Raw genomic sequence first — 15,438 nt, forward strand, 5'->3', positions numbered from 1 at the left:
GAATCTCCTATAGATCTATAGAGAGCTTCCGTGTTGCTTATACGAGACCCTTAATGTTGTYAGGTTCTAGAAACAAAGTTGCTTCTTACTGGGGATGTGCAGAGCCGACAGTGTTGCCTTAGGGATAACTAATGTATATTCTCAGGAAAGGGATTGGATACTTTCAGAGCCATATATAAGGATATCAAAAGAAGGCCAAGTTTCTAGACATAAATTAGGATCAGAGGCTTTGCAGAAATAACATGAACAAACTTGTAGAATTACTTCAAAATCTCCCCTTTTTCATGCTTTTTTTTTTTTTTTTAGGCGAGTGTATATATCTTATCTTGACAGTGTTCATTTCTTCCGCCCTAAATGCTTGAGGACTGCTGTCTATCATGAAATACTAATTGGATATCTAGAATATGTTAAGAAACTAGGGTAAGTATCTCTTTTTTCTGTACAGCATTTGTGCTGAGTAGTTCTTGCTGCAAATTGAATTACTACATCCTGTAGTACAGAATATGGTGCTTAAGTATCAACCTCTGGTAAAATAACTTGACAACAACTGTGTGTAGTTGAAAAGGAGAAGAGAAAAAGGGATTGCAGGCTTTTCAGGGGACACTTCTCCCCTCTGCTTCAGATATTTTTAGGTTTCCAAACTTACATAAGACTTAAGTAGCAAATGTTTTCTCTGGTCTATAAAATGTTCTTGTCCTTGTTGGTAGTGCAGTCCTTGTGTAATGTCACGGCTTTGATTAGGTCATTCCTTTGCRCTAACAAGTTCTTACCCTTGTTCATATGGAGGAAGTGTACTTTGTCTGTACTATTTAATTCTGTAACAGTTGAATATGGCCAATAAGAAATCTTGAGCAGTAGAAATTGTGAGAAACTGAAGAGTAAGGAAAGAAAGAGGAGACTATACTTGAACAGGACAAAAGAATATAGAAAAACTGCAGTAATAAGAAAGGTGGAAATTAAATTATCATTGTTACTGAAGTAGAAAGGCCAGTGAAGTGAACATTACTTTACTGTCAAGTTAACTAATGTAAGTTGGTGGAGTTATTTGTGGAAAAATTATTAGGAACTACGCTTAAAGCAGTTGATAAGAAAAGTTGGGGGAGCTGAAATGGAGGAAATGATAGCTATCTTCAGTACCTTGGTGAGGTGATGTGTTCTTTAGTACTTCAAAAACATACATTAGCTTCTTCCTGCTTTTTTTACTGTCTGTTTTCTAACCTGCGAATCTGTGCAATTGCTGCATAGAGCTCAAGCCTCAGCTTACTTAATGCTATTTTCAGTACTAATGGGCAACATMAGGTTCTCATTTTGGAAAAACAATATTGGTCATGCGGTGTCATCTCTCCATTCTGAGGCAGAAGGAACGACAACTGGCTGCAGCACCCAGGCTTGGGCAGGGTTCTGCAGGGTTTGTTTCTCAACAGGGCAAGGATGGTTGTTTTTCTTTAACTTATGATCTTATTATTCCTTCTGCTGGAGTTCTCTTCAAAAACTGTAATAGAGAGGAACTGAGGATGAAGAAGTGATCTTTGGTGTTACATTCTCTGTAGCTGCTACTATTTGGCTGTCAAGTATCTTAATAATACTCTAGATTGTGTACAGGATAGCATAGGTTGGCAGTGACTGTTTACTTGCAGATATAGTTCCAAAACGCTTTCAAACTGATTCTCAAAAACCAGAGGATTTACAATAGAAAAGTGAATTCTGTCTTTAAACAAATCTGGTTTTAAAATGTTGCTAGATAAATTACTGCTGTGTCTCAGGCTTTTACTACTGAAATACTTAGACTCCATCTTTCCCCCATTMGTTAATTGGGAGATGTCAATTGCAATTTTGTATCAAGCTTTGTTTTTTATGTAGGCTGTAAAATGCACACACTTTACATATAACTGCTCCATATATAGCACTGGATTTTGGAAAATTAATGAAAAGAGTGTTGTTACGTCCGGGAGCAGCCGCCAGCTCCGTGGTGGCGCCACCTGGTGTCAGAGAGGAGAGCGCATGCGAGCGTCCATTGTCAGCGCTCACATGTCCCSGTTTTGTCCGACCGTGCCAGGTATACTACTGGGCATATCTGGGCGTGCCCGCCCAGTGAAGGAGATGACTATATCTTCCACTGCCATCCTCCTGACCAAAAGATACCCAAACCCAAGCGACTGCAAGAGTGGTACAAAAAGATGCTGGACAAGTCTGTGTCGGAGCGCATCGTCCATGATTACAAGGTGTGTTAAGTGTATGCTTGGGGTAGATTAATCAATCTTGTCTTGATCTCTTCCTTGTCTTATGTGTTGTGCCTGATTCTTGGTGTTCACTGCATTAGTTTTAAATTAATTAAGTGCCCCAAGTTTAGAGTTAAAACATAGTCTCTTTAAAACATATAGCTTCTGAAATCATTCTAGCAAAAGATTTGAAGTGATTCCTTAGAACAAACTAAATACTTGAGGAATACTGTAAAAGAGCAAAGGAAAATATATGGAATCTTAAATCTTCTTCTGCGAGATAAAATTGCAGGGTTAGGATGCTGATGCCATTAGAAGTATGTAAAATCTTTGGAATTATCAGGACTTAAGCTAATGTTGAGATTACAGTGATTATGTTGTCCCAATTTATAAGAATGCACATTGAAATGTAGCACACAGTAATGACTTACTTCTTCTGAGTGGGAATATTTGAAATGTATTTGACAAACTGTAACTGCTACAGTGTGAAATTTACACTTAAAATATGCTCTCATAAAACAAATATTAAGCTTTCCTTTGTTTAATCTGCTGGAGCTTTTTCTTGTCACAAATTGAGGACGGTGCCTTTCATTATGTGACTTGTAATAGTGATAACCAAAAGTGGTTTTGTTCTCTGTTAGGATATATTTAAGCAGGCAACAGAAGATCGTCTAACAAGTGCAAAGGAGCTACCTTACTTTGAAGGGGACTTCTGGCCTAATGTTCTAGAGGAGAGCATTAAGGAGCTAGAGCAAGAGGAAGAAGAACGCAAGAGAGAAGAAAACACTAGTAATGAAAGCACGGATGTAAGAATGCTTCTGCTGTTTCATGATCTAATGCAAAAATTCTGATTATATATGGCTGATTATAARAAAAAAGACTGGGGCAAGGCACTTTGGTTAACTGGCTTTTTGACCTTTCATTCTAATATAAATTTCAATAAATAGTTTATAAATTAAAGCTGGTAAAATACCAGTAAACTACATTTGGATGAACAGCAGGTGTTCATATGGCTATAAACTATCTAATTACCAAAGTCAATTTTGTTGAAACAGCTGCTAGTTGAATATTTTGTTGCTGAAATCCAGTTGTTATCAATGATCATGTTGTCACCTCAGCCTGATTTGGAAGTTTTTTCCTCAAGCTTTAGCTTACGAAGAAGAGTGGCTGACTTTTTTCTTTCTAACTTAGATGTTATAACACCAATCTTAGTAGAATGTTCTGAGAAAGTAATGGAGTGCTGTGAGTTAGTACTTGATTCTCAATAGGTTTGTATAGTAGCTTTAAGGCATTGAGGATCTGAAGCAAAAATTACTGCTGAATTGTTATTGGTTATTTTAGAGAAATTTTTTGCTGGCATCTTGTGCAATTTTTTTGAGAATGTGTAAATGTGTTTTCACATTCCTTGAAAAAAAAAACCCTGAAAAATAAAGAGGTGCTTCTTAATTCAACAATAAATTTGAAAGCGAACAGATGCACAGTTTGTGAATTTGAATGTCCCTGGATGTTCTGAGCTTTTGTGGAAGAGGTGGTGAGTCTAGGATAAGGTTGGTAGTTTTGTTCCCATGGTAGTACTTTTAATTAACTGTTTAAATCCTGTTGCTTCATCACCTTCTCAGATTTTTTAGGGGAGTTTAGTATTTTTTTGCTGGAAGATATTTTAATAAAAAAAGTTAGGTTTAACATTACAATTAAAAATTGTGATTGTCYTGTGCTGCTCCTTGCAATACCTTCTTTCAAGGATTTTTGATTAAACGAAGTGTAGGRAATTAGGCAACTTGATATCAAATTTGCATTAACTAGCATCTTTCTTAGGAAGGTATTTTTTATTTACCACACGGTATAGCTTCAAGTCCTCATCTCTCTAATGTACCAGAAACCACTTGTGAAGGATCATTTAGCTGCGTGTGTGAGGTTGGTCAATATTTAGTTGAGCCTTCACAGCAGTGATCCTGCCCCAAAATCCTGCGGGGACAGGATTGTAGTACATTACTATTGAACCTTATTTTTATAAATAGTTTTTACTCTTTATTGATCCTGTGTTTCACTCTTGAAGAAGAGGCAACAATAAACTGTACTGTCAAATGAAGTGATAGACATTTTTGTTCACTGAAAATTTCCATTCTGGCGAAGTTATTTTAAGCTTAGGAAAAACACTTAGGCTAACAATTGCTTTGGTCCTTGATCATCTTATGCTGTGGTGTTTTGAGGAGCTCTCTGAACAGCCCAGTGAGGAATAAACTATTAATTGCTAACTGAATGTAGTTGAAATTAAGCTAGTTTGTTTTGTTTGACTGTTGCAGAGTATGAGAGGAGGCAGTGCAAGCTAGAACTTGCACTACTAATCCTTTTGGACTCACAATACCACCTTGATATCAAAATCAATTTAATGCAGTCTGTTAAAAGTAAAATTGTCAGAGCTGTATCAAACTAAATTTAGGTGATTGAAGTCTTTCTTACCTTTGGTTAGTGTGATATCAATTTCACTTTCCAAGTTATTTTTATTTTGAATTGCATTGAGAATTCATCTACTGAACCCCTTTTGATTGGCCAAGAGGTTCTTCAATATGTAGCTGTAGCAGATAAACAAGTTTCAATAATGTTTTGCTTTTACTTCCTGAGCATCTATGCTTTTAATACTTTCAGGGGTATGTACTGCCGATCTTGTTATCTTTTGGATGATTCTAATAGAATTAATTTAGTGTTTCTGGGACTCTAGTATGCTTCTACAGAGTAAATTATTGTGAAGTATTTTTTGTCCTGCAGTTATAGAATACGTGTAAATAATAAAATGCTGATGTGATGTTGCTTAGATACCTGACATAAAATGTCTTTAAAATTGCTAGGTGAGTAAGGGAGACAGCAAAAATGCCAAAAAGAAGAACAATAAGAAGACAAGTAAAAACAAGAGCAGCTTGAGTCGTGGTAATAAGAAAAAGCCTGGCATGCCCAATGTGTCCAATGACCTCTCACAAAAGCTGTATGCCACTATGGAGAAGCACAAGGAGGTAAGAGTTGATTGAATGAGAAATTATTTTTTATTTCAATAGAGGTGTACAAAGCTTTGATACTTCAAGCAGAATCATGCCCTGTAAATTATACAGGTTTGACTGGAGAATCRCATGGCTCACCAGACATACCACTACCCAGTGAGTCTGGCCGGTCTTTGCTGCRAGGGCATTGGGAATAAATGCATCTGTGCTCATGCAGAACTTCCTAACAGTCTAGATTGCCACAGCAATTCTTTTTAGTCCAGTGCCCCTTACCTAATGCTTCAGAAGAAGGTGAACCTGCACAGTACCCAGAGGTCCCAGATTTCTCGGGCCTTATAAACACACCACCTGGTGGCACATTGTTCAAGTGTTAACTGATCCTGGGACTGTGCACTCTGTAGTGAGGCTTGGTGGCCAAAACATCTTGATACGTGCTGGCATATTAAGCCTTTTTATTTTTCAGGTCTTCTTTGTCATCCGTCTCATTGCTGGCCCTGCAGCYAATTCCCTGCCCCCCATCATTGAGCCTGACCCACTCATTCCGTGTGACCTGATGGATGGGCGTGATGCTTTCCTAACCCTTGCTAGAGACAAGCATCTGGAGTTCTCCTCACTACGAAGGGCTCAGTGGTCAACCATGTGCATGCTGGTAGAGCTGCATACCCAGAGCCAAGACCGCTTTGTTTACACCTGCAATGAGTGCAAGCATCACGTGGAGACCAGATGGCATTGCACTGTCTGTGAGGTATGTTTGGTGATGTTTTCCCTGCTACTGTCCCTGCATCTTTGTGCCCAGAGTGCTCTTTACCTGAACTGATTTCTCATTATTAACTGATGAAAAAATGTCTGTACAGCTCATCTGCTGACAGTTCAGGAAGAAGGAAAAACATTGCCCATAACAATTGGTTCTACTAATCTGCTGCTTGGTGTGATTTTTGCCTTGTGGAGAGCTGAAATAGAGCTGATTTCTGTAGTTCATTTAGGGTGCTGCTGCATAAGAAGTTGGGACCTGTAGCAATTGGTTGGGCTGGAGTGGTAGGATCAGCTGATTTTTCTGAAGAGCAGTGCATACTTTTTTCTGCCAAAGTCAGAAGTGTTGGGCTGCAGTATTTCTGTAAAGGGGGTTCTCTGTTGTTTTACTGGCACAGAGGTTTTGCAGTGCTGCAGGTCAGATCTCAATAYTTGAGCAACTCCTTCACTACTCTGTTGTGTCTCTGTAGAAGGCTGCAAACAGCATTTCTGTCTTCAGAAGTGTTTGCAAAACAGTGGGTTTGAAGGTCAAGTTCAGGGTTTTGGTTCAGTGCCCTCCGGAAGCTGGATTATCATTGTATCTGGCTTGTAACTTAGTTTTTTAGCCTGCTGGAAGGAAATGACTGTCTCAGATTCTCAGATTTGATCCTGAGAAGCTCTGTTTACAATTCGATACTTCCATTTTCTCTGGTAATGTGTGTATATATATATATATATATATATGTACACATACATGCACATGTGCTTTTTACCTTTACCTTCTTGGTACATGCCAGAAAACAAATTTTAAATTTCCTATGGTTTAATGAATCCTGAGAACTTGGGTCTTTTTCTTAAACATCAATTATTGAGCCTAAACTTATGTGCTGTTATTTTCACAGAACATAAATGCTCTGTCCTTCTTTTCAGCACATTCTGTTGTTTAACTTGCATCTGCAAACTGAAAATGCAGCTTTCATTCTCCTTTTTTGAAAGCTGGTATGTCTTCTGCCACTCCTGCCTTCTTTTGAAGCAGGAACAGATGAGCAGGTATTTGTTCCCCGCCTATTTCTTCTCCCTTCCTGTTGGGAAAGAAAGGGATTTTTCTAGCCCAGCTRAATAATGTGTGACTTACTAGCTCAGAGCCAACTTGTTTTTCAAGGTATTTGTGTAGCTTTCAGACACCCTCACACCCACACACTTTCCCTGGCTATAATTTGGATTTATTCCTTCCCTTGCACCTTAATGGGGCATGGAAGATTGAATTTTTCCCTAGAGCTACAGTATCCCTGGAACAGACTGGGAGTAATTTGTTGAGGTGGCATGACATCATTTATTCATTTCTTATATGGAGTTTCAGGAACACTGATAACTCATCCTCTGTTGTCTTTTCAGGATTATGACCTGTGCATCACCTGCTATAACACTAAAAACCATGACCACAAGATGGAAAAATTAGGCCTTGGTCTAGATGATGAGAGCAACAACCAGCAGACTGCCACCACCCAGAGTCCTGGCGATTCCCGCCGCCTGAGCATCCAGCGCTGTATCCAGTCTCTAGTCCACGCCTGCCAGTGTCGCAATGCCAACTGCTCGCTGCCATCCTGTCAGAAGATGAAACGGGTTGTCCAACACACCAAAGGCTGCAAACGCAAGACCAATGGAGGGTGCCCCATATGCAAGCAACTCATTGCTCTCTGCTGCTACCACGCAAAGCACTGCCAGGAGAACAAGTGCCCCGTGCCCTTCTGCCTCAACATCAAACACAAGCTCCGTCAGCAACAGCTCCAGCACCGCCTGCAGCAGGCGCAGATGCTCCGAAGGAGGATGGCGAGCATGCAGCGCACGGGTGTGGCGGGCCAGCAGCAAGGATTGCCCTCGCCCACGCCGGCCACCCCGACGACTCCAACGGGCCAGCAGCCCCCGACGCCACAAACCCCACAACCCCAGCCTCCGCCCCAGCCTGTGTCGCAGCCCCAGCCTGCACCTCCCAACAGCATGCCACCCTACACCATGCCAAGAACTCAGCCTCCCAGTGCTGTGTCCCAGGGCAAGGCAGGTGGCCAGGTGACGCCTCCAACTCCACCTCAGCCACCGCAGCCGCCAGTTCAGGGTCCTCCTCCGGCGGCAGTGGAAATGGCCATGCAGATCCAGCGGGCAGCAGAGACCCAGCGCCAGATGGCACAGGTTCAGATCTTCCAAAGGCCGATTCAGCACCAGATGCCCCAGATGCCACCAATGGGAATGAACCCTCCKCAGATAGGCAGAGGTCCCGGTGGCCATATAGATCAAGGAATGGGGCCAGCAGGAATTCAGCAGCAGCCACCATGGGTGCAGGGGGCCTTACCCCAAGCTCAGCTGCAGCCAGGAATGCAGAGACCATCCATGATGTCAGTAGCCCAGCCAGGTCAGCCGATGAATATGGCCCCTCAGCCGGGGATGGGTCAGGTACCTGGCGCTGCTCAGCCCAAACAACCACCTCTGCCCCAGGCGGCCTTACAAAACCTACTGCGGACTCTCAGGTCTCCCAGCTCACCCATGCAGCAGCAGCAGGTGCTTAACATCCTTCACTCCAACCCTCAGCTGCTGGCAGCTTTCATCAAGCAGCGGGCAGCCAAGTACGCRGGGTCCCAGAACCCACAGGGCATGGCGGGGCAGCCTGGCATCCCGCAGGGGCAACCAGGGCTCCAGCCGCAGCAGGCCATGCAAGGGCAGCAAGGAGGGGTGCACCCCAACCCGGCCATGCAGAACATGAACCCCATGCAAGCAGGAGTCCAGAGGCCCAGCATGCCACAGCAGCAGCCACAGCAGCAGCCGCAGCAGGCCATGGCTGGGATGAATCCTCAGGCGCAGCAGATGAATATGAATCATTCGGGGATGGCTCCCCAGTTCCGAGATCTCCTGATGAGGCGGCACCAGATGATGGAGCAGCAGCGCCATCAGCAGCAGCAGCAGCAGGGAGCAGGACCGACGCTGGGGCCTGGGATGGCCAACCACAACCAGTTTCAGCAGCCCCAGGGCGTCGGGTATCCCCAGCAGCAGCAGCAGCGAATGCAGCATCACATGCAGCAGATGCAGCAAGGAAATATGGGACAAATAAGCCAGCTTCCACAAGCCATGAGTGCAGAGACAGGAGCCAGTTTGCAACAGGCTTTCCAGCAAAGGCTGCTTCAGCAGCAGATGGGATCCCCAGCTCAGCCCAATCCTATGAGCCCCCAACAGCACATGCTCCCCAATCAGGCCCAGTCTCCACACCTCCAGGGACAGCAGCTCCCTTCATCGCTCACCAATCAAGTGCGTTCTCCGCAGCCTGTACCCTCACCGCGGCCCCAATCCCAGCCCCCTCATTCCAGCCCATCCCCTCGGATGCAGCCTCAGCCTTCTCCACACCACGTCTCCCCACAGACCAGCTCCCCACATCCAGGACTGGTAGCTGCCCAGGCTAATCCCATGGATCAAGGGCACTTTGCCAGCCCGGACCAGAGTGCAATGCTTTCCCAGCTTGCTAGCAATCCCGGCATGGCAGGCCTCCATGGTACAAGCGCCACGGAACTGGGGCTCAGCTCCGAGAACTCAGACTTGAATTCAAATCTTTCACAGAGTACACTAGACATACACTAGACACGTTGTAGCATTTTGGGAGCAAAAAAAATTAAAAAACAAAGAAAATAAAAAAAACTTATTTTCGCAAGACTTTTTGTACTGAAGACAAATTTTTTTGAATCTTTCTTAGCTAAAACAACATTTTTCCCTGGAACACATCTGAACTCTGCAGCAGTAGTTTGTGGTTTTAAAAACAAACCGACAAGGAACCTGAGGGACAGTAGAGTACAAAGAATATATTTTTGTTATGGCTGGAATCATAACCAGTCCTTTTTCTTGGCTTTTTTTTGTGTGCTTTGGGGAGGTCAGGGGAGGAAGGCGGTCTTTTGGTTGTTCACCAAAGGATGCCCTGCTCATGTCTCCAATAGGTTTTATTTTTTTTTTAAATTAATGAAAATATGTAATATTGATAGTTATTATTTACTGAGGCAGATGGTAAACATTTTCCCTATTCTGGTTTTTCTTCATGTCACTGCAAAAAAAACCACCACAAAACCAGAACAACAGAAAAACACAGGAGAACCTTTTCCTAAAACCGGAGGACAAAAGGGGTTAATGTTGCTTTAAAAATACATTACATATATAAATATATATATATAAAAATAAATACCAATCTTTTCCTCTTTGGTTGGAAATATGTCAATTCTTTGAAAAATGTAAAAATATTAAATAACTCAGTCCCTTCCTGAAGTCTACTTTTGTCCTCCAAGAATTTTCTATACAAGAGTCTGAGCTTAAAAAAAACTTCAAGTATTAAAGTAATTTGTACATGTAGAGAGAAAACAACATTTTTGCAAATACACAGGGGCAGCTGCCAAATGGATGTAGTATATATATTGTGGTTTCTGTTTTCTTGAAAGAATTTTTTTCGTTATTTTTACATCTAACAGGAAAAATAAATAAAAAAGAGGGTAAGGAACAATTCCAATGGGATTATTTCAACCTGAGAAAAAGTCCCTGGGGTTTCTTCTTTATGCTTGCTTTCTCTCTCCCGTGCCCCTTTCCCACCCTCTTCCACCTTCTGTAAAACTTGAAAATAGAAAGCAAAAAACCCTCAAATGTTGTATATCATGCAATTAAAGTTGGTTACTTATAAATAAGAACTTTCGATCACTGTATAGACTTAAAATTGATTTCTTATTACCTATTGTTAAATAAACTGTGTGAGACAGACAGCCTGTTTTAAATGTTTCCCTTCTCTCCCACATATGTTGCTTGTTCTTAAAATGGTGGGGGTAGCAGAATATGTGCTACTTCAAATGTTTGCTATTTAGACGTCTCGGAGAGCTATTTAATGTGTTATGACTGTTTTAAAATGCAAATCTCTAATAAGGGATGTGGAGTAATAATTAGTCTTCTAACCGGACTCTTTTGGTACAACTCTGCATTCGCATTGTTCCCAGCATGTATCTTACCAAAGAAACGAGGTCTGACCTCGACAGTTGTGCCAGTCAGCTGTGCCCCACCGTGCTCACACAGCCTGGGAGCAGCTGATCTTCAAAGGACCTATTTTGCATTTTGAAATGAGAACTATTTGTTTGGATATGTGATATTAAAAGATCCTATTTCACTTGGAGTATATTGTGCGCCTTTTGGCACTGAAGCATGAGCTTCAGTGAAGGTAAGCTTGTATGGTTGCCCTCAGGCAGGTACTGCCCTGGGAGGGTGCCTAGTTCCCCTGTCACATCTCGTCACCTGCCCAATGCAGGGGCATTCCTGAACAGAAGTGCTGTTGCTGTGGAGCGCGTGTGCAGTGACCCCAGTTGTGTGCTGCCTGCAGCTGTGCTCGTGTGGAGTTAATCCAGTTATGTCGCCTGTAATTCTTGGGCTGGTTGTGAGAATGTTGTTGYTTCATTGAGGGCTTTCCAAAATTCAGCCTTACAGTGTGCGTGTACATATAGTGCTGGCTGCCTAGGGAATAACTCGCCACAAGGCCATAACTCGCCACAAGTACCTGGGAGATCCAGGTGGGACCAAGGATGTCACCAGAGCATGTAATGGTGGATTACAATGTGAATGGATGTTGGAGGTCTTCAAAAATGGGAGTAAAATGCTTGCTGTTTGTATATAAATACAAGTAGGATAATTTTAAAAATGGTGTTGGTAGCAAGCCTTCAGCAAGATGGTGGAAAGTTCATGGCAGGCTTAAGGAAAGCAGCCCTGTGCTAATCCTCATAATGCTCACCCCTGCATGGTGCAGACTAGCTCTGCACYGAGCCCACACAATTACTCTGCCTGCATTGGAAAGGATTGCTCCTGACCTGCCCTCAAGGAGAGCAGAAAGCAAAAAACCCGCTCTGCGTTGGATGCCAGGGCACCAGCCTGGGATTGTTTAGATTGTGCTCTCCACAATAAGCTTTCTTCTTCCTTCATCCCCACCAAGCAAAGCCTAGTTTTACTTTCAGCCTTGGGGCACTTCTCAGGATGGAGCATAAAATTCCTTCTGACCACATACAGGCTAGCRAAGTGAAAAGTGTGCTCAGCCTTCTGGCTTGTATGTTTTTAGTGCAAACAGCTTTCAGTCATGCCACTGAGTTAGCACACAAAATGTGGTTAGAATTTGTCCTGGCCTGCATCAAAGCATCTGAAGTAGGAAGCCCTGGGACCTTGCAAAGCACACATTTTCCAACTTCAAATGCCAACATAGATACTTGCTTAAAAGATGCCGTGATGCATTTTATAAGATACCACAGCTCTTCTGTGTCTCTTTGTAGATGCTGACTCTGAGCCAGGTTCAGTTTGTTGAGGTGGTGTGGTTGATCAATAGTTTTAAATTTGCATAGGGTTTCTTTTCCTGACATCCCTTCACTTCTGCTTTCCCTGGTTCTACTGAAGAACCAGAACCTACCATTTGGGGAACTGCCATGGCTGTTTCAAGTAGTGGGAGGATTTCAGGATGGCAACAAAATTAGGATGTCATCTCTTGCCATTCAGTTGTGCCCAAGTTAAAGCAGGTTGTTTCACTTTTATTTGACTCTTGGACCAGCAAAAAGAACTCACACCCAAGATTCTAGCAATCCAATCAGATATTGATTGTCCAGTTACAACAATGCTAATGGTTATACTCAAATAATGTGTAGTTCAGAGATGTGAACTTTATAATGCCTGACCTTCCAATRTCCCTTTGAGTCCCAGGGTCAGTGGCTGAAGTCACAGATGGGGAGGGCTTGCAGTGATTTGTCACAGGGAGGAGTGTAATATTCATGGTTTATCCCTTGGTCTTGGGGATGCCTGTTTGTAAAAACTAGACCTTGCTCTTCCTTGATTCCTTGTTCTTCATTATGTCCCAATTTGCTATTTATGGAATGTTTTACATATGTTGCATACTTGTTCTTTGTTACTCCTAAAATTCCGATGGCTTGGCCATCAGTGAGTTGCTCATAGCCTGGGCCTGCAGTATCATCTGTGACTCTGTGTGTCTACATTGATGCATTTATTTATTCATTGATTTTAATTCTATAGTTAGCTAGACTTACTTGTCCAGGCTGCCCCTTCTGCTGGGGAAGGTAACCTGGCAGGACATGGTGGTGTCCCACATCTTCCCAGGCTTCCAGAGGGATTGAGAGGCAGCACAACTCAGGTCTCAAAGCCAGATTTTTTGGAGGGTCTGGGATGGGATAAGCACTTCAAACAGATTTATCTCCCGGATAGTTAAGTCTTCCCTTTCCTTGTCAGGACAGCCTTGGAACTGGGTGTAGTTGCTTTCTGTGGTTTTGTTTTGGTTTGGGTTTTTTGGTGGGTTTTTTTTTGTTTGGCGCTTTTTTTTTTTTCATCTGGACAAATATTATTTATTGTTTTATTAGTATTTGTATGTAGAGTTGTGTTGACATATATTGACAGACCTAATGTGGTAGTCAAATAGCAAGGAAGGACAGACTAACTTAGTATTTGTGCCCTTAACTGGATTGYCTGTTGTGTCTGGTGTTGGATTATTTGTTCACCACACAAACTGCTTATTCACTATGTCTATCGTACAGTGTTACTTAATGACAAGTTGCTGTAAATGCGGAAGAACATCAATGTAACATTAAGGGTGATCTGACAAGGGTTTTCTGGAAGTTCCTCAGAGATCTAGAAAAGAGCAACTGCTCACATCTCCCACCTGCAAGTAGGCTGTGGCTTTCTTACACAGTGTAGGACGATCCACAGTTACCTTGGTAAAATCAGTCTGCCAAAGATTAAGTAGAACATRTTTTCTTTTATTATTCCTTCTGTTTGCTTGTTGGTTTTCCAAGCTCATCTACCCTGCTTTCCTTTCTCAAATTGTGAATGTATAGCTAAGACTTACATGTCCATAACTTTTTTTCAAAATGGTTCCCTTCCTAGTCCTCATGACATAAATTAAAACCCTTCAGTGTCAATGAGGAAGGGTGTTACTAAAACCATGTGCCACTTCCCACTGCACACAAGAATTTGGGAGCCCTGTAACCAGAAAGGCTGCCACTTAGTGCTGAGAGTGAAAAAAGGCCCTCCTGGAACACCTCGATTCTCATGAGCTCTTTGAAATAACAGAGAAGAAAACTAAAAGAGGTGGCTCTGGAGAAGCAGCAGATGAATTTATGAAGCCTAGGGATCTGGAAGATAAGCTTTCCACTCCAGAGAATGGATAAGAGGACAGTTCCGATAGACAAGCACAAAAAGCCAGTGAGCCAAGGTTCCTCAAGGAACTTGTGGTAACGAGGGACAGAGCAGATGCTGAAGTACAAAAGCTGCACACCTTGGAGATGAGCACCTGAGAAAGCAGCCTGGGCCCCTGTCCTGCAGCAATAATCCCTCCCATTGCAGACTGTASTCCTTCTGTGATTTCACTTGGCAGCAGCCCTTTTATACCCATCTTTCTAAAATTTTTATTGCAGATTACATCAAAACACAAGCCAAGCCCAGAACAGCAGTAGGGGAGGAGACAGGAAAAGTCAAGTCTAATCTAAGTTTCGGGGTTTAGTTACCTGAAATTGTCAGTGCTGTTCTCTCCCTAAAAAAAAGGAGTTGGCTCTACAGAACTATTATGATTAATGTTACATAACAGTTTTTATTATTGAAAAGAATGTAAGTATTCCTTAATTAAACTGAACTTGATTCACATTAGAATGAATTTATTCAAATACTATTATTTCTTGAAAAGGCTTGTTTAGAACTGCAGTGAAAAATGAACAGCCATGCGATGGGGACTGCCTTTAAGCTTGTTCTGTGTCAACACAGAACTCATTTTTTCTTAAGCCTTCCAGAAGCCTTGAGCCAGCCTGTGTGACCTAAGGAAGCGGTGCTGCTTGTTCCACTCCCGAAAGGAAGCAGGGGATGAACACCAGCTGTAGCTCATGATGTGTTCCAGGAAAGGTTAATTCGGCCTTTAATTAATGAGCCTTTAATTTCGTATCTGTGTCTTTTCTGGAAACAGCTTTGTTGTCTGCTATGCCATGCAGTGTCTAGCAGTATTTGCAAGGGAGTAACAGTCTTTATTATTTATTTCATTATTAGCTATATTATTTTAAAGCAATTTTCTCTTTTTAGTATTGCTGGAGGATTGTTTGGTAAACCTGACTGTGGAGGACCCCTGATGCGATGGAAGTTTGCTGGTCAAGTTGTAGACTGGCTTTGCCAGCTCCCCACCGTCCCTCTGTAATTAGGCTGCGACCACTACCCTGGATTTTCAGTGTATTTCACACTGAAAGTGACATTCCTTTGTGTTTAGATCTACAGGCTGTTGTAGCATTGTTAGAGCGTTTCGATGGTTTGGAAGAGCAGTCCATGTGCATATGTAAGGTAAGCCTTTGGAATGAACATTTTCCATGCTGCTTTACTCTCACCTGAGCTAAGACTGTACAGTTGTGCTCCACATGTTATTTGTTCAGCTACTCACTACAAAGTCTGTACAGACTAGGAATGTTCAGTACAGC

General features: G+C 42.4%; 1 protein-coding gene across 1 annotated transcript in view; it reads left to right on the plus strand.

Moving 5' to 3' along the window:
- Window positions 1–11,106, plus strand: part of EP300 (E1A binding protein p300) — a 60,107-nt gene extending 49,001 nt beyond the window's left edge. Inside the window, exons 26-31 of the mRNA XM_057388925.1 lie at window positions 307–420; window positions 2,057–2,222; window positions 2,861–3,025; window positions 5,066–5,227; window positions 5,676–5,957; window positions 7,337–11,106. Coding sequence (XP_057244908.1) covers window positions 307–420; window positions 2,057–2,222; window positions 2,861–3,025; window positions 5,066–5,227; window positions 5,676–5,957; window positions 7,337–9,562 — 3,115 coding nt within the window. The 3' untranslated portion in view covers window positions 9,563–11,106. The remainder of the gene's footprint in view (window positions 1–306; window positions 421–2,056; window positions 2,223–2,860; window positions 3,026–5,065; window positions 5,228–5,675; window positions 5,958–7,336) is intronic.
- The last annotated feature ends 4,332 nt before the right edge of the window (window positions 11,107–15,438 follow it).

Source organism: Malurus melanocephalus, unplaced genomic scaffold (assembly GCF_030028575.1).
Source record: "Malurus melanocephalus ecotype Western Australia unplaced genomic scaffold, MMel_1.1 scaffold_17, whole genome shotgun sequence".
NCBI classification, from domain to species: domain Eukaryota; kingdom Metazoa; phylum Chordata; class Aves; order Passeriformes; family Maluridae; genus Malurus; species Malurus melanocephalus.